A 16,077-nucleotide genomic window follows, 5' to 3' on the forward strand; every position below is an offset into this window, starting at 1 on the left:
GCCTGGGCAGGGGGCATGGGGTTGCAAAAAGAGTTGGACACGACATAGTGACTAAACAACAATAATCACTTAAGTTAGGTTCATTTTGTGATGGTAACAGAAGTATGCACTGTGGCCATGTGAAAAGAGCTTTGAGTCCTTTGTTCTCTTGTGTCTGAAAGTGCACACTTTCCAACATTTTAACTGTTGATCCCTGCAAAGGGCTGAATCCATCTACTGAGAATCTTTTTTTTTTAAATTAATTTTTATTGGAATATAGTTGCTTTACAATGTTGTGTTTCTCCTTAGAGCAAAGTGAACCAGTTATACGTGTACATGTTTCCCCTCTTTTGGATTTCCTTCCCATTTAGGTCACCACAGATTATTGAGTAGAATTCCCAGTGCTATAGAGTGAAAGGGAAGTCGCTCAGTCGTGTCCGACTCTTTGCGACCCCATGGACTGTAGCCTGCGAGGCTCCTCCGTCCATGGAATTTTCCAGGCAAGAATACTGGAGTGGGTTGCCATTTCCTTCTCCAGTGCTATCCAGTAGGTTCTCATTAGTTATCTGTTTTGTACGTAGTAGTGTATATATAAACATTAACTCTTTTGTAGGCAGCAGATTAACCAGAAATTTACTTGTGACCCTCTCCTTTAGGCCCCCTCCCCCAGTTGAAATGTCTGGAAGTGAAAATAACACTTCATCTGAATGCAGTCTTGCCCCTTCCTGAAATGTAGTAAATAACGAGAGGCTTATGTACTTGTTTTTCCTAGCTGGGATGTAGCTTTTTAAGAAAGCCATCTTTTGAGGAGGAGGGGAAGAGAAGATGGACCAAAGGAAATAAAGTATCTTTCTTAGAGTGAATCATGTTTTTTAAGATGCTCCAACTTTCTGTGCTAAGTAATTCACAGTGGTGTTGCTAAATCAAATGTAGCTATCTCTTGGGAGTCTCAGGACTTTAACATCAACTGAAAAGAAAAATACATTTCATAGGTGAATATCAGTGAAATGTTCCACTTTCCAAGAGAGGAAAGAAGCTGGCCCTCTGTGCTGACCTAGGTTTATGCTCCCACAAATCCTACAGTGGACAGGGGAGAGCCGCTTGGTCTGTGTTCTGCAATGCATTAATGAATTACAAGATTTTATATGTCTAAAGGTAGTATCTCATTTTCATTTTCTTTAAATTTCAACAGAAATATTTGTAGCCTCCCAGCATTATGAAGAAAATATGCCTTGTTCTGTTGACATTTTATTTTGTTCACTTTATTTTGGTATAAGCTACTTGGAGTTAAACACACTGTAGTTTGGTTTTCTGTGTGTACGTTCTGCCAGATGACACTTAAGAGTAAAATAACCTTAGTGGCCAGATGGAGTATTGTGGCCCTTTATAACACTTCTGAGTTAAAAAACAATATTTGTGACTATAAACCTTCCTTGTCTTTTATATTCCCTTTAAGACTAGGCATACTTGCTCTTTGGGAGCTCGAATGTGACAGTATTTTAGTGGCTGTGTCCTACAGAGGAGCTATGTTTTTAACCTACCTAATGAAAACACTCAACTACTGGGATTAATTTGAGGATTTCCAATCAGCCTTTCACAATTTGTACAACCCTGAGGGGGTTCCCCTTAGCTGTGACTTTTGCAGAAGAATGTGAAGTTAATCCAATTTCTTTGTTGATTACTATGTTAGCTGTCTTAATTTAGCAATTCAAATTTATCTGCCTATACCAAACAAGAACCCTGCTACAAAACTGTGGGAGTAGTTGATTTTCTTCTTACTATGTTCATGTCCTATTTTAGGTTCTACAGCCAAATAATGGCGTAGAAATTAATAATGCCCACTGAGGTTGGAATGATTCATCACTAGATGCTAGTGTATTCTAGCCTGTAACCAAGATTAAACTAACCCCTGGCTTAACCTTGACTACTGTGGAGTTAGATATATATATATTTATATGACCCTGTTGAAGAATGTAGATTTTAAAGTTTAATTACATATCACAGAAATGTAAGTTATTCATATCACAGAAATGTAAGTTATTCTCATTATTTTCATCTATCATCTACTTTGACCTTTTGGGGTGAACTTTTGAGGTTTTTTTTATTGAACTCTGAGCCTTAGGGGCTATCATAGGTTATAAATCAGTTGCTGACATGCTATATTATTGAGAGTTGCATCTTTTGAATGATTCTGGTTTTTATAGATTTTGCATTTGCTATTAAATGTTTCACTTGCAGAATTCTTTAAAGACTCCATAGATAAAGTGAATAACTTGATTTAATATTTTTAAACTCAAATTTTCAAATATTGGGTTTCTTTAAGGAGATCTCCTGCTCCCAAAGTAAGACACTAACTTTCCATAGAAGCTTATCCTTTTCTTAATCATCATGTATTCTTGGTGGCCAGAAAGATGAATTGATTTGAATGTGAATAGTTAGAATCTAAAGCAGTTTCTTGATCATGGATTTAAATAGTTTGTTGTTGTTCAGTCGCCACTGTTTGCGACTCCAGGGACTGCAGCATGCCAGGCTTCCCTGTCCCTCACCATCTCCTGGAGTTTGCTCAGACTCCTGTCCATTGAATCGGTGATGCCATCCAGCCATCTCATTGTCTTTTTACTGATGTAATTAAACTAACACATTGATGACATGCTTCCTGCTGGGTTTGTCCACTCTCGCCTGGTATCACCCTGGTTGGAATCACTGTCATCCTGCATCTTGGTTACTTCAGTTGTTTCTTGGTTGGTCTTTTTGTTTCCAAAGTTGTTGAGCTCTCCCACACAAACATATCCAGTTTATTTTCACAGTAGCCACCTTTTCTGCTCAAAACCTTTTCTATGGTTCACTTTCTTGTGGCGGCCTTTGATGAAGTTGAGAATGTACTGCTCCAAAGTATGTTACTTTGGCATATTAAATATCTTAAGCTGAAGGAGTTTGAGAAAATAGCAGAAGTAAAAAGGTGATTCTAACCTCCTCCCTCTCCTTTCTTCTCTGAAATGGGTAGTAAAATTCCCATGTGGAAGGAACCCTCCCTGTAATAAGAGGAAGGAAGACATTCTTAACATCAGTACATGGACTTGGGGCCTGGAAATCTGAACAAGCATACTTTGTTCAGTTCAGTCACTCAGTCGTGTCCGACTCTTTGCGACCCCATGAATCGCAGCACACCAGGCCTCCCTGTCCATCACAAACTCCCAGAGTTTACTCAAACTCATGCCCATTAGTCGGTGATGCCATCCAGCCATCCCATCCTCTGTTGTCCCCTTCTCCTCCTGCCCCCAGTCTCTCCCAGCATCAGGGTCTTTGCCAATGAGTCAACTCTTCGCATGAGGTGGCCAAAGTATTGGAGTTTCAGCTTCAGCATCAGTCCTTCCAATGAACCCCCAGGACTGATCTCCTTTAGGATGGACTGGTTGGATCTCCTTGCAGCCCAAGGGAGTCTCAAGAGTCTTCTCCAACATCACAGTTCCAAAGCATCAATTCTTTGGTGCTCAGCTTTCCTCACAGTCCCAACTCTCACATCCATACATGACCACTGGAAAAACCATAGCCTTGACCAGACGGACCTTTGTTGGCAAAGTAATGTCTCTGCTTTTTAATATGCTATCTAGGTTGGTCATAACTTTACTTCCAAGGAGTAAGCATCTTTTAATTTCATGGCTGCAATCACCATCTGCGGTGATTTTGGATCCCAAAAAAATAAAGTCAGCCACTGTTTCCACTGTTTCCCCATCTATTTCCCATGAAGTGATGGGACTGGATGCCAAGATCTTAGTTTTCTGAATGTTGAGCTTTAAGCCAGCTTTTTCAGTCTCCTCTTTCACTTTCATCAAGAGGCTCTTTAGTTCCTCTTCACTTTCTGCCATAAGGGTGGTGTCATCTGCATATCTGAGATTACTGATATTTCTTCCAGCAATCTTGATTCCAGCTTGTGCTTCTTCCAGCCCAGCATTTCTTATGATGTACTCTGCATATAAGTTAAATAAGCAGGGTGACAATATACAGTCTTGACGTACTCTTTTTCCTATTTGGAACCAGTCTGTTGTTCATGTCCAGGTCTAACTGTTGCTTCCTGACCTGTATACAGGTTTCTCAAGAGGCAGGTCAGATGGTCTGGTTTTCCCATATCTTTCAGAATTTTCCACCGTTTATTATGATCCACACAGTCAAAGGCTTACCTTCCTACTTTGGGCTTCCCTGGTAGCTTAGCTGGTAAAGAATCTCCTGCAGTTAGGAGACCCCAGTTCAATTCCTGGGTCGGGAAGTCCCCCTGGAGAAGGGATAAGCTACCCACTCCAGGATTCTTGGTCTTGCCCGGTGGCTCAGTCGGTAAAGAATCTGCCTGCAATGCAGCAACATGGGTTCAATACCTGGATTGGGAAGATCCGCTGGAGGAGGGCATGGCAACCCACTCCAGTGTTCTTGCCTGGAGAAGCCTCATGGACAGAGAGGAGCCTGGCAGGTCCCATTCCATGGGGTCGCAAAGAGTCGGATGCAACTAAGCGCAGCACATCTTCCTAGTTTCATCCTTAACACTCACTACCCCCAACCCAAACCACCTTGTCTAGTCAATTCTTTACACATCTATTGTTTCTTTATCTAAGAGGTATATAAACTTCTTGCTCAGATTACTTCTCTTTTGTGAAGACTTCCATGTACATGTATAAATAAATTCAATAAAATTTGTGTGCTCTTCTATTAATTTGTCAGTCTAGTTTGCAGACCCAGCCAGAACCCTGAGTATTGAAGGGAACTTCTTCCTCCTCTACACCCCGAAGATCCTGTGTCTGTCTTTCCACCTCTTAGACTCATGTCTCTCTAGCCCCCTTCTGGCTTCACCCTGGCTGGTCTCTGCCTGGTTTGTCTTCTAGATATCCCCATGGGGATGTATTTATTTGCTTATAAATCTGTAACAAACTAACCATGAACTTGGTGCTTAAAACAACCCAGATTTATTAGCTTCCAGTTCTGAAGGGCAGAATCCCATGATGTGGGTCTATTGGGCTACCATCAGGGTATTGGCAGGGCTGCATGCCATCTGGAGATGCTGGAGGGAATCTTTCCCCTTGCCTTTTTCAGCTTCTGGAGGCTGCCCACATTCCTTCCTAGGTTGATGGCTCCCTTCCCTCTTCAAAGCCCATGACTGTGGGTTGAGTCTTTTTCGGGTTGTATCACTCTGACACCAGCTCTTCAGCCTCCGTTTTCCATTCACATGGACTCTTCTGATTATCCGGGGCCCGACTGAAAATCCAGGGTAATCTTCCCATCTCAGGGCCATCTGATGAGCAGCCTTAATTCTGTCTGTATCTTAATTCCCTGTCATGTAACATAGCCACATATTTCAGAGTTGAGGATGTGGGCATCTAAGGTGAGCTGATATTCTGCCCACCACAGGGGTGCTTACGTCTCTTTTAAATCTTGCCTGAAAGCTTGCCTTCTCACTGAGACCTCCTGTTTAATATTGGAAACTATCCATCCTTCATCTCCACATTCTCAGCCCTCTTACTCGGCGCTACATTTTCTTTTATTCCAAAGCACACTTATTTCCGGCTAATACACAGTTTTATACATGTGGACCCCTCCTATTGCAGATGTGCACTCCAGGATATTTCTTCATTGCTGTCTCTGAAGCCTGTAGGACAGTCCTTAGTTTGTGGGAGCTGTGAACTGATGTTTGTTGAATGAATGGGTGGATGAACAGGGTAAACCTTAGGCGAATCTTTTCCACAGGATCTTTGCTTTTGTGTTGCCCAGCGTGGAAGCCTGATGCGGACCTAGAATGAAGGGAAGGACTTGGGACCGACCCCTAAACTCATATTTACTCTCTCACCTCAAAGCTTTTAATTCTGCCAGCTCTACAACTACAAAACCTCAGAAATCAGAAAGACTGGCGTCAGAAGGACTCTGTAGGGGCCATAAAGGGCCAAGAGACAAGAGAAATGTTCGCATTCGCTGCCAAAGAACATTCTCCCTGTGAGTCCTGCAGCTGTCTGGGGCAGTGTCTCTGGCAGCTCTTGGACCCTGTTGGCCCCAAGGCCAAAAATCTGAGCTCAGCAAGGCTGAAGAATCCATGGAGCTGGAGGCAGCTAAAATAGTATGGGAGTGGGGCGGGGAGTTGACAGGGATTCCAGGATTGAGGATATCCCGTGAAGTTTAAAGCTGCAAACCTTTATTCCTTTAGGAACCACACAGCAAAGTGAAGAGGTTTAAAGAAAACAAAGAAATGGCTTATTCTGGTAGCCATCACGTCAGAAGTTGAGTTTGAGTGCTTGGTTGACCCTTCTATTGTTTTCATTCAGCAAAGCTGAAATGTATCCTGAAAATGCCAGTTTAGTGATTTGAATGGGAAAGATAAAACATTCTGTAGGCATGGTGTTTGCTAGACAGATGACCCACCTTGCTGCTTACCCAGCTCTCATTTTTGAACTCTTGTTATTCACTTCGCTGATTATTTCCAGAGCTTTAGCTCCTTGCCTTGAGTTCCTCAAGGGAACATGCCTTTTGGCCATGGCTGCTGTCTTTTTTCATAGTGGGTTCGGGGCTCTTAAATGTCAGAGATATTGCTTCCTTGCTCCTTGTGACTTTGTCTTTAGAGAGGTTTGGTGTCGTCTGAGGAAAGGCTTTGCGTTATACTGATGCTGCCCCGGTTCTGTGTTAGCCGAGGTATTGAGAACCCTCTAGCTGTAAACGAGTATCCAAGGTCACTCCATCCCAGCCAGACCTTTTGAGTATGAGATACTTGTCCTTGCCTCTAGCTATGATTCTTTTTAGAGATCTTACCTTTTATGTTTGTTACGTTTTCTAGTCTCTGTCAATTAAAAAACCCTTTGAGATCTGTAACTTAATCCCGATGTATTTAAGTACATTTGAGTTAAAATTTAATTTTTTTCACATCTACCTGTGCTTCTGCTGGTTTTTTTTTTTTTTAAAGTTAGACCCAGGTTCCAGACACCGCAGCTTGATGACGCTGTTGGCCAGAGGCTTGGAGCACATTTGTAGCATGTTTTTGGATTTGTCTTGGTTTCTGGCTTTTTTGTAGTGGTCAGGTAGCCATAGCAGGCTCGTGAAATGACTGTATACAACTGATCACTCAAAAGATAGTTTCCTTTGTTGTGCCATTTAACAAGAATTTAGATTTCAATGGGTGAGGATGGCTGATGGAGTGAGCCAAAAAAATGAAAATATGCTTTCATAATTATCTGTGGTTTGAAATACTTGAAGTGAGATAGAAAAACAAGCTACCAAGTTTGCATACTATTTAGAGAGGTGATTGCCCCTTCATGCTCGAGTTTTTTTTTTTTTTTTTCCCTAAAGGAACTGCTCTTGACCTTAAGTATAATTTTGATTGCTTAGTATGTACAAATCTCAAAGCTGGATATGGAATAGGTGTGACTTGGGGGCCTTTCTGGCAGATGGAACTGTACAGGCAAAGCCAGAAGAATGTATGGTCTTCGGTGTACCGTGACTGCATGAAAGACCAGGAGCAGTTCATATTTTTAGATGCTTGACTAAGTAGCCTGCTGAAAGCAATTGTCAAGGATCTCAGATGTCTATATGCTCTTAATATTAGCAGCTTGCACTTTATTTGCTAGGCATCGGAGAACTCTTGAGAGGTTAGGAAAGTCTGTTGGAAATAGGGTAGTGTGTGAGTTAGGATGATGAGGGAAGCTTTGGGAGGCTGTAATTTGGTGGTCCAGATAAGAAATGAGGGCCCAGATCAGGATGGTATACGTCTCAGTGGACTGGCTGGTGCACATAGATGGTCCTCATGAGAATTGTGCAGGAGCCTTTTCTGTGCCTTTAAACCACACAGATCTGATCCCGGAATCAAGTGGGTTCTAGGTCTCGGAAACTGTTTTTCCCGTAGCAGACGGTGTACTTAATGAGAATTCTCAGACTTTCTTCATTAACCGCCTGTCTTGTTTGGTGGCTTCCTGAAGGAGGTTTGAAAATAGGAAAAAAGCTAATTAGTTTTCAGAATTTTTTATTGGGACGTTTGGAAAATAGGGACTTTGCTTTTTTTCTTCATGTAACCAGGAAACTCTTATTCCCAGCTGTGAGCAAACATTAGCATCGGTTTGGTTTCCCCAAATCCATTATTGTGAGAAACTTAAGATATTAAAGTATACAGAAGGCCATTTAAGTAAAAACAAGGAGGGGCGGGAATTCCATTTAAAAAATCTTGTTGGAAATTTGGAAGTAAACTATAAGTGAAAACATAAAGGCCACTTCTTCCGCTGCCCTCCACCCCACCCTTTAAAATCCATATTCCCACCAAGTTGACACCTCATCATTATCTCTCAGAACCAGGGAAAGTTTAGAATAGTCTAGATCGATCTATGCTCAAGTGCCTTTTCATAAATGATTTCATGAAGAATGACGGGAGAAAAAGTAGTCTTAGTTGGCACAATTGATGTCTAAATTAAGAGGGGAACATACATTGAAACACTTTCTTTAAGCTTTAAAATTAATGGTTCTATGTTGCTGGAATATGGCCTTTTATTTTGCTTCCAAAGAGTTTCAGAGCCAGTAGAATCTATAAATAGTGCACAGCCTGGTTGTCTCTGCTAGACTGAGTAGAGCAGAATTGCCTGTCCTTAAGTGAAGGGGAAGTAGCTTTACATTTTTAGTAACTGAATTGTTGGCCAGCATAAAGGTAAGGGCCATGTGAGCAACTTATTTATAACTTCCCATAAAGGTATGTGTCTGCCTCAAGCAGAGAATCTGTCTGGGGTGCTTGAAATGTAAAAGTGCAGTAGAATCATTTTCCATACACAGCCTTCCTAGCTAGTTGGTGCAATAAAGTGATTGTTCGCCTCCCTGGGGCTTTCAGAAAGAGGGGTGTCAATAGATTAGCTCATTAGCGTCCGCTTCCTGTGGAATGGAAGGGATGAGGCCATTAAATTTGAATCTATGGTTTTCTGTAGTGATGAATGTTTAGATATTAACTCCTCAGGGTATCGAGGACATACATTTAAGCTTGATTTAACCTGTTGGGTGTGGTCCTCCTAACTGTTCTACCCATGTAGTCTAATCACAATTAGATTCTTACCAAAATATCGATACATCATGGCTATGAAAGCATCTTATTTTTTCACAGGTTCAGTTCAACTATAAGTAGTGCCTTTTCTTTTTGTAAAATAAAGAACATAACAATCAGACTGAATTCCCTGGTAACAGTGGGAGAAGGGAAGAAGAGTAAAACATTTTTATGGCATCCCGTAAAGAGTATGCTAAACCCTTTAGGTAGATGCCAGAAAATGGAATCCATTGTCACGTGTTATAAATTTCATCACATATGCATCAAGAGTAAATCATGTACAGCCAGGTTTCTCTCTAAGGATGAAATTTTTATAATCATAAACATGCAAGTAAAAGACATTTTCAGCCCTCCTTTGTTGCTTGTTTATTTTCTTAGACCCAAGTTTTTGCGAATATTATGTTGACCATTTAAAGTAGCTGCATATATGGCTAAAATGTAAACTTTGGTTTCTTTGCCAACTTTGTGACTCTGTTTAGGATTGGAGCAGTTGTATTAAGTGGTAAATGGCCCATTAACCATACTGGATTCCTCATAGCAGCACTCATTTCACATTGTGCTGGCTTTACAATTTGCATATTAAAAACGTTCACTTGATTTCCTTTAGGGACAAAGCTGACATCCTATATAGACATTACTCCAAACAATCCTGTTTATTGGTCCAGTTATTTCAGTTGAAAGATGCTGGTTTACTGCATCTTAGTATATGTGAACAATTCTCAGCAAAACTCCTAGAGATTCTTTGTAGTGGCAGAATAACCTCACAGGGTTTCAATTCACTTTTAATTTTAAGCTCCAGGATTAAGGATCATTTATAGTATAATGTAACAGTGTGGGCAAATATAGCTTTTCTTAATGCCCATCTGATATTTGGGGGAAAGAATGTTTTTATGCAAGGCATTCACTAATGAATTGCATGACTGCCTTTTCTCACTATAAATATAATTTCATTCACATTTCCTCCCTTCTCCCACATCCTTAAGAGATAGGACAGCATGCAGTGTTTTGCTTCCTTTTATTATGGAAAAACATTTTTTTTAAGTTGTGGTTTAAGGTAGTTCTTTAGGATAGATGTCAAGGTAACTAGTTAATACTGTTTTAAAATCAGGCTCTTAATTAAAAATGCTTAATTTGTGCAAGAAAACTACATGTTAAAATGAATTTGGAAAGATTAGATTGGAATTGCCTCAAATTCAATTAAGCCACACTGCATGGACGTGCTGGGAATATCAATACAATCACTGTAAATTTTGTACAAACTGATTTGTTGCATTATCTTGCTCATCTAACATACGGTACTTTTTGTGTCCATATTGCAGACGGCAACTCCAAACTAACATGGCAGTCAGACTGTGTGATGTGGCTTCTCTGCTTAGAAGTGGTTCGTGGGCAGCAGAGCCTTGGACCGGGGTCTGTGGGATTTTTCTTAAATTCTGTAGGCTACTTTTTTTTAGCATGTTGCAGGAGTGCTGAGGCCATACCAAACACTTGAACTTTTCATTTGGCATACTAATTATTCTTACATTTAACCTATTGTGGTATGGCCATCATTAGGATGTAAAGCACATTGCAATTTTAGTGGTATATGTAGCATCAGAACCTGCTTTTGTATGTAACTTTTATTATCTTAATTAGGATTTAGTGCAGCCTCAAAAGAGTGACAAGCTTTTTTAAAAACAAAAAACAAAAGTTTTGGTATGGTCTGAATACTAAGTTACCGTAATTTTTTTCATTCTGTTTACTATGTATTTTTTTGGTTACTAAATTTTGAAGTTATTTACAATTCCTGATGCTTAAAAAAATGTCAAAATTGTAAATCTGGCTGAAAATTATTTGCCCAGTAACTGTTGAAAGAGTTTGCATTCTGTGAACAGTTGTGTTGAGCCTATCAATGGAATATGCATTATTTGTAAAATATAGCACATTAGTATCATTTTATTCTGAGCAGATGGTCCTATAGCTGAGAGATGCTGTAATTTTCAGCGCACACAGCCTACTGCAGCTGTTCACTTGAATGTTGGCTTAGGAGCTCATTCTTGCCACCTGAACATGGAAATAAATGTGCAATTAAGTGAGGAGTGTTTGTTGTCCTTGCTAAATCCTGCTAATTTCAGTCAATGAACACTTTATATTTCAAATGCCATCCCAGTGAGCTTTAGTCCGAACCTCGTATTTGGGTCTCATGTAGTCTCCACATATACCCTAAGTTTTTGATTAGTGATTTGTTTCAATTGGCCTTGGCCACTCTCACCTTGCAGATCATTGTTTTCCTGACTGCTGGACAAAGGTTAATCTCACGTGCATTTTCCTGTGGAAAGAGTGACCCTGGGCTAATATTCTATAAACTGGAACGGTTATGCTTTATTAGCAAATCTGAAACCTCCTTTTGCAGTTTCAGATAAATTGGTTAATTATAATAAAATGCATATCTTGAATTGCTTCCGGTTTTTTTTTTCCCAATACAGATTTCCAAACATTTCTTTATTTCTCTTCACCTCTGAAAATACATACTTGAGAGAGGTATTTTGTAGCTTGCAGAGTAAACAACCCATTTCTTTTGAAAAGGAAATGAAGTTTTGGAAGGGGTTATAGTTGGTTTGCTGTTTCATAGATAGGCTGGAGTTTTGTCTCCTGTTTTTCATGCTGACGGCACAGCCCTTGTCCAGTCTGACCAGTCTCAATCTGCCCTTTGCTGCCTTCTTTTAGAAACATCTCTTGGCAGTAGAGTTCTTCCTGTTTGCTTATCCATGGTTGTGCCCTTTTTATTTTTCTTAGGCAATATGCTTTTTAAAAGACATTTTTCCCCCTCCCTTCTTGTAACAGCCTTTGCCTCTACTTTGCTTTTTTTTTTTTTTTTAAATTTTTTAAATTTTACCTCAAATTCCTTGCCTTTTGTATGTTAAACTTTCCCTAAAACTAGCATCCTGTCAATTCAGGATTGTCAGTTTTGTAGCTCTTTGTGGAGCTGAAAGATGGATGGAATATGAACGATAATCCTTTCAATGATGCTTGGATTTTTGGATTCCCCCACAATATTGGGTTCTAAAGTAGAGAGTTTTTGGAAGATAGTTTTAGAGAATTTGGGGCTGTGGTTTGTAACTCTCGTTCAAAGAGCATAGAATTGGTTTTTAGGAAACTAGATCTAAGTTTGCTTAGTAAGTGATTTTAAAAGTAGCCTGAACAGTTTGAGGCCATTTTCCCCAACTCTACTGTTTATTCTGTATTTGGAGTTTATAGATACCTTATCACTTGCGTTTTCAACAGGTTTAGGTGCTCAAATGAAAATTCCTTGGGCTGGTCTGTTTGCAAAAATTGAACATATTTGCACTGTTGTTTTGGTGAACTGGATAGGTTTTTTTTTTGCTTTGTTTTTTTCCTTTAAAGTCAGAGTCAAGGCAGAATATCACTTGAAATTGTTTGGGGATTTTATTTTGATGCTGTAGATCAGCTGCCTTGTTGGTGATCTTTAGCTGCCAAGGTTGACAAGAATGGCTTGTTAGATTCACAGGGTCCGCTAAGTACTCAGTTTATTCCCCAAGTTGTCCTGCAAATCCTAACATAAGACATTTACTATTTTCTTATTTCTTACCAATGATAGAGGTATAAGATACTGTCAATTAAAAAGATTTTCAATATGTAACCAAAACAGTACATGTTGACAAATTTCTAATTTTTCAAAGTACTCTTGCTCCTTGATTTTAATTAATGGATGTCTGTCAGTTTTAGAATAAACTCCTAGGCTAACTAAATATCTCTGCAAAGTTAGGGTTCTTTTTTTTTTTTTTTCCCTTTGTTTCTGGTAGCATGTTAAACACTTATTTTCTGGTATTTTTAGTTAGAATTTAATTCTGTGCCCTTTGCTACTAAATTTCCTCAACTCTGTGGACACAGCAGGTGAGTAAGGGTTGTGAATAGATCCAGAATGGGGTTCTAGAGAATGTTAAAGATGTAAATTGTGCTTTCGTGCATGTATGGAATATGTATGTGAAACGTACAGCTGTGATCTTAAATTGAATAGCTTAATGTGAAGTAAAAGTTAGCATAGGTGGTGTACTTTTTGAAGCTTTGTTGTAATTTCAACAGGACGACTTTTTAGTGACAAGTGTTTAAATTTTTGGATGGAATCTCTAATAGTTTGTGAAACATGAATTCTGACATTTCTTATTTTCTCTGTTTTTAGCAGGTAATTGCTGCCATGGAAACACAACTGTCTAATGGGCCAACTTGCAATAACACAGCCAATGGTCCAACCACCATAAACAACAACTGCTCGTCACCAGTTGACTCCGGGAACACAGAGGACAGCAAGACCAACTTAATCGTCAACTACCTTCCTCAGAACATGACCCAGGAGGAGCTGAAGAGTCTTTTCGGGAGCATCGGTGAGATAGAGTCCTGTAAGCTCGTAAGAGACAAAATAACAGGTATGCGGTTTTAGATAAGGTCCCTCACATGTAGATGATTATGTTTCAAGGTGTGAGAATATAAGTTTGCTGCCTATGATTCATTCAGTGCTAGAATTTTACACGTCTCGATTTTCTCTCTCTGTTATTTAGCTACATCAGCGGTATGAAACTTTTAAGTTTTAGAGAGTTTTAAGTTTTCCTTTCAAAGCATAAAATATTTTTTATGAGCAGTATATATTTAACTGAACTTTTATATAGTCTGAACTATACAATAACATCTTTGAAATTGTTTCAAAGTTGTACGTGTATCCAGAGCCGCAAGCATCATGTTAACCTTTAGTTTTGAGCTTGCATGGTTTAACATTTCAACAAAGAAATGAGAGGAGAATTGTGTTTAGCAGAGGAAAATGACCTTAAAATGTCCTTTTCCTTAAGTCTCGGTAGTTTTGCTTATATATGACCAAGTAAGTGGTAATACTAACATTGTCAGTGTATAAATATTTGTACAGATACAATTTCAGTATGGCAAGATCTTAGCTTCTGTCTGTTAACAAGAAAGGAAAAAGTGGTATCTGAGTGCTCCTCTTAAAAGATAAGAATGAAAGGATGAGTAATTTGGCTTTTAATAATGGCACATTTTGAATATTAGGTACTGGAAAATCTCTTTAGTATTTTGGAGGATTTGACTAAACTTTTAGAATAAAGCAAAACCTGAGTAAGTGTTCTTGGCCATAGAAGGGTTGATACAGGAGTTGTTTGCAGACAGTGAAAATGGATGAAGTGTAGACAGACTCTGTAGCTTTTTCATGTTATTGTTAAATATGAGTAGTGCATATCAAATGGTTATCACCAGAATATTAAACTAAATATTTGAAATAAGTAAGCAGTTTAAGAAGTTGGACCAAGAATTTGAACTGTGATCATATGACCTTGGACAAGTAAGCTGTTGGCTTCAGCTTCAGGTTTACTTGGTAAAATGAATCAGAAGGTAGAGGGAGGGGTCTGGAGTCAGCTGTGGCTTTTTATGGGATGATACCTTTAGCTGTTCTTTCATTGAGAGAGAAGGGCTTATTGTCTCCAAAGTGCCTTAGAGCTGTTAACCTGGGCTTGGCCTTGTGGCCGTATTTACTGCAGATTGAGGTTCACAGAAAGAATTTATTCATTAAAATTAAGTAAAAACTAAGTAAGACTTGTTTATCATCAATCCATAGTAATATTTTAACTAATTATGTTACTTAGATGTTCACCATGATAATCAGGAAGGTTTGTTTTTTGTTTTTGAATATTGGTAAAAAAATGGATAATATTTTTCCATCCCCACCCCCCCCAAATTAGTGTGAACAGTATACATAAATTGTTTTTTTTTTCTTTTTTTTATTTTGAAAAGTATTTACTTAGTTTGAATAAATTAATTGCAAATAAAAATTAGCTACAATATATAGCCTGAATAGAAATGACTAGAACAAATACAACACAGGACTTGATTTCCTTGCATTAGTCACAAAGCATGTGACAATCCAGAAAACTTCAAATTGTTTAAAAAAAAAAAAGTTATTGAGAAGTTGGGAAAGACAGAGAAAAAAGACTTTTTATTAACATGTGTCTGTCCTGATACTGAATTTTATGTTTTTAGCAAAACAGCATCTTTTTATGTGTGCATTTTGTAGCCTCTTTGACATAAATGTGATAAATGGTGTTAAGGTTTTGATATAAATGATAAGGGTTCTGGTTTGACTGCTTAGTTATCTTATTTAAAAATGATGCTTGAATTAGTTGTAAAGGTCACATTTTTTGTTATGATAGATGAAAGCAGTAAACAAATCATACATCCAGTCATTCAGTCATGCATTGAATTAGGCATTTTCCCACAGGAAACATCTCACAGATTTTCATCTCTTACCTCTGGTCAGTCTTGAATTATCTTACTCTCTGTTAACCTTTTACTAGAGCTGTTATGTGGCAAATTGGATAAATTTGATTTCTTTGTCTTCATTCCCTTAGCTTCTCTGGCTTTATGTGGAGGATGGTGGTAATAGAACCACAGTGCATGGATAATACAAAGTGCATGGTTAGATACTTAGGTGCTGCCAAAGCGTGTTAATATTTGTTGTTCATTTCTTTCTCTCCCCCACTTCTTGGTCTTTTCATAGACAGCTGGATAATGAAGGTTTCCATCCTAGTAAAATTTCTGTTTAAAATCTCTCATAAGCAAACCAAGTACCCAAGGAAATGAATAGTAAGCACCAAAAATCGAAAGTTGTTTTCACTAAACTTAGTTCCATGAGATTTAGTCATAAATACTCCTCAAAACAAGTGTTCCACTAACAGACAAGTTTGAGAAAAACTCCACTCCATAGTTTACCACTTAAGAACCATACTGCAGATCATTAACATTAAAAACTATGTTAAAATCCTGTAGTAAAGAAACCAGTTTGATTTACAGTTCCACCCATTTTATTTAACCATAGAACTCTGGGGAGGGGGTGGTATCTCCATGACCCTAGATTTCTGTTGAACGTGTTACTTTGGAAGTCATTTGCTAACTAGTTATCAGACAATCTGTAATTCTGCCATAAAACTTGTTCACATCAATAAAATATGAACATGTTTCATGAAGTGAACATCCATGATAATGAACTATAAATTAAAAAG

The 16,077-nt window shown here is 38.7% G+C and overlaps 1 protein-coding gene across 15 annotated transcripts in view; it reads left to right on the forward strand.

The window, feature by feature from the left end:
* The window catches only part of ELAVL2 (ELAV like RNA binding protein 2), a 169,248-nt gene that overhangs the window by 78,893 nt on the left and 74,278 nt on the right, over nucleotides 1-16,077 (forward strand). For 9 of the 15 annotated variants that reach the window (XM_070480734.1, XM_070480727.1, XM_070480733.1 and 6 more), the window contains 2 exons: nucleotides 10,339-10,429; nucleotides 13,200-13,443. In XM_070480734.1, the coding sequence (XP_070336835.1) occupies nucleotides 10,358-10,429; nucleotides 13,200-13,443 (316 nt within the window). In that variant the 5' untranslated portion in view covers nucleotides 10,339-10,357. The remainder of the gene's footprint in view (nucleotides 1-10,338; nucleotides 10,430-13,199; nucleotides 13,444-16,077) is intronic. The other 6 variants (XM_070480735.1, XM_070480737.1, XM_070480738.1 and 3 more) reach the window with 2 other exon arrangements.

The sequence above is a fragment of the Odocoileus virginianus genome, chromosome 18 (assembly GCF_023699985.2).
Source record: "Odocoileus virginianus isolate 20LAN1187 ecotype Illinois chromosome 18, Ovbor_1.2, whole genome shotgun sequence".
NCBI lineage: Eukaryota > Metazoa > Chordata > Mammalia > Artiodactyla > Cervidae > Odocoileus > Odocoileus virginianus.